This window comes from Etheostoma spectabile, chromosome 6, assembly GCF_008692095.1.
Source record: "Etheostoma spectabile isolate EspeVRDwgs_2016 chromosome 6, UIUC_Espe_1.0, whole genome shotgun sequence".
NCBI classification, from domain to species: Eukaryota; Metazoa; Chordata; class Actinopteri; order Perciformes; family Percidae; genus Etheostoma; species Etheostoma spectabile.
In genome coordinates, this window is record NC_045738.1 from 20,311,347 (window position 1) to 20,319,086 (window position 7,740).

Here is a 7,740-nt window from a genome sequence, read left to right on the forward strand (position 1 = left end):
GTGTGTGTGTGTGTGTGTGTGTTATTTTAAATGGGATTAATGGCATTAAGTGAATTTGCAGTAATCAGGGTCATGTCCACAACATTAAAACAAACAGGTGCACTCACGACTTATTTAAGAAAACACAACACACTTTCCAATACAGTGCCATGACTACATATTTAGAGGCATTGTGACAGAGTTTGTTTGTTTTTTTAAACTTATCAGGATTTTTTTTTCTTTTACTCTATTTATCAAATTATATTTCTGGTTCATTATAACTAGAACTAAGAATGTATCATTGAAGCAAAAAACTCTCACACTTAAGGAATCACTTGTGTCTTAAAGTGAATACTTGTGGTGTTAGAATGGATGCTCCACGTCAAACTCTTCATCCCAACCTTTGACCTTTCCTGTGACCACTCAGGTGAGGTCATTCCAGGTGAATGCATTTCCTACTCTCAGAGAGTGTCCTTTCAGTGGAATAAATCTCAGGAATGTCATGGACAAGAATAAAGCCCCAGAAGAGGACGGAGAGAGGAAAAGCTGGATTAAAGGAGAAGAGAGACGGTTTAAAGGGAGGAGGGAGACAGAGAGACAGACAGAGAGAGAAGGGTTTAAGTAAAGGCAGATTTTTGGTTCTGCGGAGGCTCCACGCAGAGTTTTTGCCGTAGCCTATGTAAGTGGACTGAAGTTTTTACTTGTGAGTTGGTGTGTAGGGGCATAGTGGGAGAAACAGAGTGTCTCCCCTGTTCTTTCTGACCACAGTGGGAAATCTGTTGCAGGAAAAGTTAACCGTCTCCTTGATTTCATTTCATTGTTTATGGAGAAGGAGAACCTGGAAATGAGTTTGGGGAAATGCAACGCTACCAAGCAACGGCCATGTGGCGTGTGTCACCTCAACGTGTAGTTACAATTTTTTGAGAGGTGAACATCCGGCTACAGTGTAGTGTCCGGCGTAGGGTCCGGCTTAAGGTATGGTGTAGGGTATGGCAAATTGGCTTTTAGGAGGAAAAAATCTGAAACAGAAAGACAAAGAGGGTTAAAGGGATGAGGAGGAGGAAGAGGTAGGCAGAGAAGGGTTAAAGGGGGAGGAGGACGAAGATGGAGACAGAAGGGTTAAAGGGGGGAAGAGGAAGAAGAAGAGGGAGACAGAGAGAAGGGTTAAAGGGGGAGGAAGAAGAAGAGGGAGACAGAGAGAATGTTAAAGGGGAGGAAGAAGAAGAGGGAGACAGAGAGAAGGGTTAAAGGGGAGGGAGGAGAAGAGAGGACAAGAGAAAGGTTAAGGGGAGGAAGAAAAAGAAGAGGGGACAAGAGAAGGTTTAAGGGAGGAAGAAGAGGGGAGACAGAAGAAGGGTTAAAGGGGGGGGAGGAGAAGAAAAAGGGAGACAGAGAGAAGGGTTAGGGGGGAGGAGGAAGAAAGAGGGAGACGAGAAGAAGGTTAAAGTGGGGTGAGTAAGAAAAAGAAGAGGGAGACAGAGAGAAGGGTTAAAGGGGGGAGGAGGAAGAAACAAAGGGAAACAGAGAGAGAATCAGAGAGGGAAAGAGAGAAGAGTAAAAGGATGATGAGTAGAAATCAAGGACTTAGTTTCATCCAAACTCCTTTTTTTATTTCTGTATTCTTACATTCATCCTGCAATGTATCTGTATATTTATGAGCCGTTTATTAATTGATTGGTTAACTAATTAATTAACTCATTCATTCATTCATCCATCCTCAATTCATTCTTAAATTAATACCAGTCATTCTTTAGGCCATCATCCTTTCATTCAATTTGTGATATTTTGATTGGGTTCACTAAGTGTGCATCAAAATATTAGTTTTTGTACATTATAATATTCATTATCACAGGTCTCGGTACATGGCCTGATGGGCTTCAGGCAGCTTCGGTAGCTTTTCCAGAGAGATGAGTAAGTTCTTGAGATGAGTAAGGGTCTTAGTTTTGACACGGAACTGGTCAAAAGCTTCATTTTGATGTAAACCCACTGTATCAATTGTAGTTGGTCTAGACAGGCGTAGGAGCATTTTCAATGTGGATCTCCTGTCGTCTGGATTCTGACTGGAACTGGACACTAAACAACACTATTTCGATAGATTGTAGCATTTAAGCTGCACATGTAAAACTATAAAAGGGGCAGGTTGAATTTATGGGGCCCCCTGTTTTGGTTACTGGTAAAAATCAGGACATCCTGTCAGTCTGCAGAAAAAGTACTATGTGGTTAGCATTCCCATTTTTATACTCCTCTTTCTTTACGCCCCTTTAGTGACAGACACTCCTCTTTCCTGCATGAATACAAAATGACCTAAAAGCTATATGTCATGTGTCACATTTGCCTAGATTATGTGATTATCAAGCTGAAATACAAAGTGCAAAGAACATGGTGAGCTTTTCTTTCTTCCCAGAAACACGTTTTAGACAAGAGGAATCCCTCTGACAGTAGTTGTATGCGCCCGGAATTCTTTATCTGAACTAAACAGACCAAAATGTTTAGGATAAGGTCAGAAAGAGGGAACGGGAGTAGACATTCTTCCTTTCTGCGCTAAAGGAGGTGGACAGAGTGAAGAGGAGAAAGAGAAGGAGGAGCGCCAGAGGAAATTCATCTGTGGTATCTAAGTAAACGTCTTATTTAGTTGCAGCCAACCAGAACACCTCCCCCTTTTCTTCTTGCATTCCTCCTGCTTTTCTCTTTCCACTCCATCTTGATCATCCTCCTCTCCCTCTCTCTCTCCTCTCTCATTTCTTGTGCTTCTCTTCCTCCTTTTGACCTCATTTTCTCCTCCAGCCACTCTTCTTCATGAGCCTTCCTGTCAGTTTCTGCTCTACCTTACCTCATTCCTCACACTCTTCCTCTTTTCCTCACCTTTACTCCCTCCTGAATCCTTTCTTCCTTTTTTTGTCTCTGCATCTCCCTCATCTTTTTTCTCTCGGTCTTCTTCTGTTTCCTGTCCGTCCTTCTCTCTGTGTCTCATCCTCAAAAACCCTTCTTAAATATCTCCTTCTTGCTGTATGCTTTTACCTCCCTGTATCCCTCCTCCTCTTTTCTTCTCATGTTCTTTCTTTTTTTCTGAACCTCCCTCCTTTGTACCTTGCCCCTCTCTCTCCCTCTTTTGTCTCTTTTCCCATCTGTCAGTCAGCTCTTGAGCAAAGTGGCTGACGCTGTCGGTCTGCCAGCTGTTCATGCATGACCCCCACATTCTCCTGCCCTCTGTTTACTTATTTACAGACTCCATCATACATCCATAAAGCCTGCCTCGCTTTTTGCGCTCTTATCCAAAAAAATGTCTGTATTTTACCTGAAAATGTTTGTTTTTTTAGGCTTTTACCATCGCAGAACTATTTACAGCACTGTAAAGAACATTTTTAGATAAACATTCTTTGCAGAATTGAGTATAATGGTTGTCTGAGCTTTATGGAGGTATAGAGAATTATTGAAGAGAGTGTGGCATGTTTCCAATCTGCAGAAGTAAAGGATTTTTTTAAGAAAAGACATATAGCGCCACGATTGTGTTTTACCAGGTGTCGTTTGTATATAAAACATATCGGATGGATTTTTTAATCAGTTTGGTTCTTTTTGACTGGCACCCCAACTTTACAAGAACTTCCTCTCAACCCAGCCCAGTTTTCTAAAGGAATAATGTCGTAATATTGCAGCCTCATCTGAGTGGAGCCAGCCTCATAGTAAAACAGAGGTGCCAATGCAAAGGGCAAAAAAGAAAATTCAGGGTCATCAGCAATGCCACATCCTGTCAAAGCGAAGTGGTGGACAATTAAATGCACGCAATCACATATATGTGGTGGATAACACTGTAGTAAACCTCACAATGTTGTACTAGAAACCGCTGTACCATGTTTTGGTAACTGATTTTCTGGATCGTTTTTTTGTTTCACTTCGCTGAAGCACCAACACAGCTCCGTGTTAAAACAACACAGGGCAGATATCTGAATGGCTGCCACATGTTTTAGATTCCAAACTCTAACCATATCTTCACCATAATTTATTTCCCATAACCACAATCTTTACCCAGCCTTAACTTTACCGTTGTTTCCATGTGCAAGAATTGTGGAACATGGGTAAAGCAAGCTTTTTTTTAACTTAATCTGTGGTTTTGCGGGATTGTCCAATATTATTATTTTCATCTTTAATGTTTTTGGCGATGCTTGACCAAATGCCGTCTGTCCCTTAGTCCATCTTCACATCCTTCATCTCTATGAGCCTCAATTCCTCTTTTTTTGTAGTCATTTTTGGCCATAAACTATATAAAGAATATACAGTAACGCTACACAAGATAATTTTTCATTCCATAATAGGACATCCTGTATCAACTGTTTAAAAAAATCATACTGTCTTTCATTAAAATCAATATTAATATAAATCTAAGAAAAGAATATCTAAGAAAATACTAATCGGATAGTAATATTGATCCCTTATTGCACAAGCTGAACTAGAGCTTTTATATTTTGAATTAAACTCACCCCTACAGGCTGTTGCTGTCCATTAAAATCAGTCGTTTTTTTATACCATATGAGGCCTAGTGATATTCAGCAGCATTTACAGTAATTGGTGGTATTTCAAGTTAATTTTACCCAGAAGTTGGACAGGGAAAGAACAGTGCAACTGTTTCATGCTGAACTAAGCCAAATCCAGCTTTTCAGGGTTTTTTTTTTTTCAGAAAAAGGAATACACTGATTTGGTCAAGGGAAATGATTGTGTGGAGGATTTTCTTTCCCCTGGAGACTGACTGTACAACATTGTTCTCCAGAACCATAACTCTGGTTTCTCAAATTACTTTCCCAGTCATGATGAGGATGTCGGGACTGAGGGATTGCTGTCTGAACTTTTTGTCTATTTGGGAGTCCTCCAAGGTTGTGTGTTGGGCCCGGGAAAATTTTATCCATGGCCATCCAATAATGTTGCAATCACACCTGGGATTGTGGAACTTAATATTCCTGATGCCGTTTATAATCTGTTTAAGTGCAAGAGACTTATAATACTTAACAAGAAAGAAAAAAAAATCTGTACGTCTGCACTTCATCAAAGTGACAATAGTGAAACAAAGAAGCTACTCAGGGAGATCGTTTACAGACAGTGCAGACAGTAATAGCCAGCCGTACGTCATACAAACGGGAGCTATGTTTCAGTAATTGTTAGCATTAACATCCTTAACCTAACCTCAATATTAAAAATATATCAACTTTATTTATGTAGCACTTTTCAAAACAGTTACAAAGTGATTTACAAAATAGAAATGGGAGACACAATGATGAACACAATTTTAAAACGACACAGGCTCTTCATTTTTTATCAATATTCACACAGCCAAAGTCTTTGATACATGAACACAAGGGATAAGTGAAGTATGACAAAGCACTCCCTTTGCTCTTCAAACAAAGTTCACTTTCAAAGTCTTCTCTTAAAATAGCATTGCATGTGCATTTACCAAAAGTCTCTTTAAAAAGTGGAACATGTTCCCTTAAAAAAATGCTTTAGTCTTTAAAGATTACTGAATAATACAATCCCTCTCTTGTTTCTGGGTACAGAAAAAACAAATCTCTCTCCAATTTTGGCATTAGTGGGAACTTTGTCTTAATTTATCGCTCTGGCCTCGGTCCAAACCCGCTCCACCTTGCTTTGCTTCCTTTCTTGTTCAGGAGGATGAATGTCTGCAGTTTAGGTCTAAAGACATTTAATTTTCCTCCGCAGCATGGAACGTATGTGTCAGTATGTGCCAAGTTTCCACAGAAACCTGCAGTTGTGTTGTTCCAAGCATTTGATAACCTGGTGAGGTATTGTGGTAAGAATAGGTCACCCACATCCCATCTCTCCTCCTCTTTCCCCTTTCTACTCCTCCTCTCTCATTTTCTCTCATTGTGGACTCTCCCCCTCCCCCTCCTCTCTCCCCTCACTGTCCTCTCTTTCCTCCGTTCTTTTATCTGCTCTTCCTTGGTATTTGTCTTTTTTTCTGCCTTTAATATCAGCCTTCTTCTCTATCATCATCTCATCTCCTTAACCTCTCTCTCAGTCTCTCTCTCTCCCTCTCTCTCTCTCTCTGTGTGTCTCTCTCTCTGTGTCTCTCTCTCTGTGTCTCCTTGTGTCTCTCTCTCTGTGTCTCTCCCTGTGTCTCTCTGTCATCATCATTACAGGGTTGATTACCTGTCATTATGGCTCATTAGGGGCCTATCAGCATGGCGGCAGGCATGGGGAGGAAGGGGGTGCGGGGTAAGCAAAGAGGGGAGAGTGGGAGGCTACCTGTCAACACACCCTCGACCCCCCCCCCCCCCCCCCCCCCACCCCCTACCCACCACCCCCACACACACACACACACACACACACACACACACAACCAGGCGCAGAGTAACCCATCCAAAGTCATTCATTCAGGCTGGTTATGGGTTCAGGAGTTTGCAGTACAACATAGGTGCATGTGTACGCTCACGAGTGCATGAGATCAGAGATGTCCAGACTAGATATCTTGGCCAGAGACGACAGAAGGAGAGAGTGTAAAAAAAGACATGTTTCTCCATCCTCGCTGCCTTTTATTACCTGTGTGTGTGTGGGGGGGGGGGGGGGCATGTGTCTGTGTGTGTGCATGTGTTTCCCTTCAATTCCAAGTTCTATTATTTCGTTGCTCTTTCGTAAATGTCAAGAACATCGTTAAAGTATCAAGATTTAAAGGTCAATGATTGTTTATTAAATCTTTTCTGCCTCCTCTTCATCTCGTCTTTTCATCACCGTTAACCTTCCTTTTCTTCCTTTGTCTTCCTTTTTCTCCTCCTCAGACTCCTTCTCTTTTTTCGTGGTTCTTCTCCTAATTCGTTTTCTTCGCCTATGCTTTCCTCTGTGTCTCTCCTGTGTTCTTTTCCTTTTTTCTTCTCCTCCCTTCTTCTTCTAAATGTTCCTTCCCTCTTATCAGCCAATTTCCTATCAATCCCTCCTCTCATCTGCTCCCTTATTTCCTTCTGTTCGCTCACCTGCCCTCCATCTCCTAGCCCTTTTGTTCCTCTTCACTCTTTTTCTTTTCTGTTCTTCTCCTTGTCTTCTTCTCCCTTTTAAAATGGTAAATATTTTTTGAGAAATGTAAGACGGGAAAGAAATAAAACTCAACAACATAATCAAATGTTATCCTGATATTCTCCTCAGGGCTGGGAGGAGAGCTGCGACGCCGCCGTCTCCCACCTCCTGCGGAGCTGCCTTTCGCGGAGCCCCAAGGACCAGGCCACGTCTCTGGCCCAGGCAGGAGGCCCCGTGCTGGGCCTGCCCCGCGATACCACCCGCCTCAAGAAACACATTACACTGATGTGTGATCGCATCAGCAAGGGAGGCCGCCTCACCCTGGCCTCTGAGGCCAATGTCCCTGTGCCGCTCCAGATCCAGAACCTGGCCACTCCTGGTGAGTCTGGGAGGGGAAGGAAAAGGGGAGATGGAGGTGAGGTAAGGGGAGGGAGGGAGGGATGGGTAATTGAACAGGTAGCACAGGAGAGTGAAGGATGCGATGAGGCAAGAAGTTGACAGAGTAAATGGCGTTGGCCGGGTGTAAAAAGCATTTTACTCTGATTCCAGAAACTGCAGATTGCATTCTGCTTCCAAGTTTCTTTTAACAGTTTTTCAAGCCTTAACTATTCTTTAACGACGACGTTTTATTTCTGGGATTGTTCAGGTGCTGCCGGATGTCCTTCATTTCGGCCGGTTGTGCACCACCTTCCGCTTTCTTTGTGTTGTAATTCTAAACTCTGGTGGATTTCTGAGGACTATGGTTACCTG

At 42.3% G+C, this 7,740-nt stretch overlaps 1 protein-coding gene across 1 annotated transcript in view; it reads left to right on the forward strand.

Moving 5' to 3' along the window:
* The window catches only part of bbs9 (Bardet-Biedl syndrome 9), a 186,087-nt gene that overhangs the window by 101,617 nt on the left and 76,730 nt on the right, over positions 1–7,740 (forward strand). Inside the window, 1 exon segment of the mRNA XM_032517504.1 lies at positions 7,120–7,369. Within this exon segment, the coding sequence (XP_032373395.1) occupies positions 7,120–7,369 (250 nt within the window).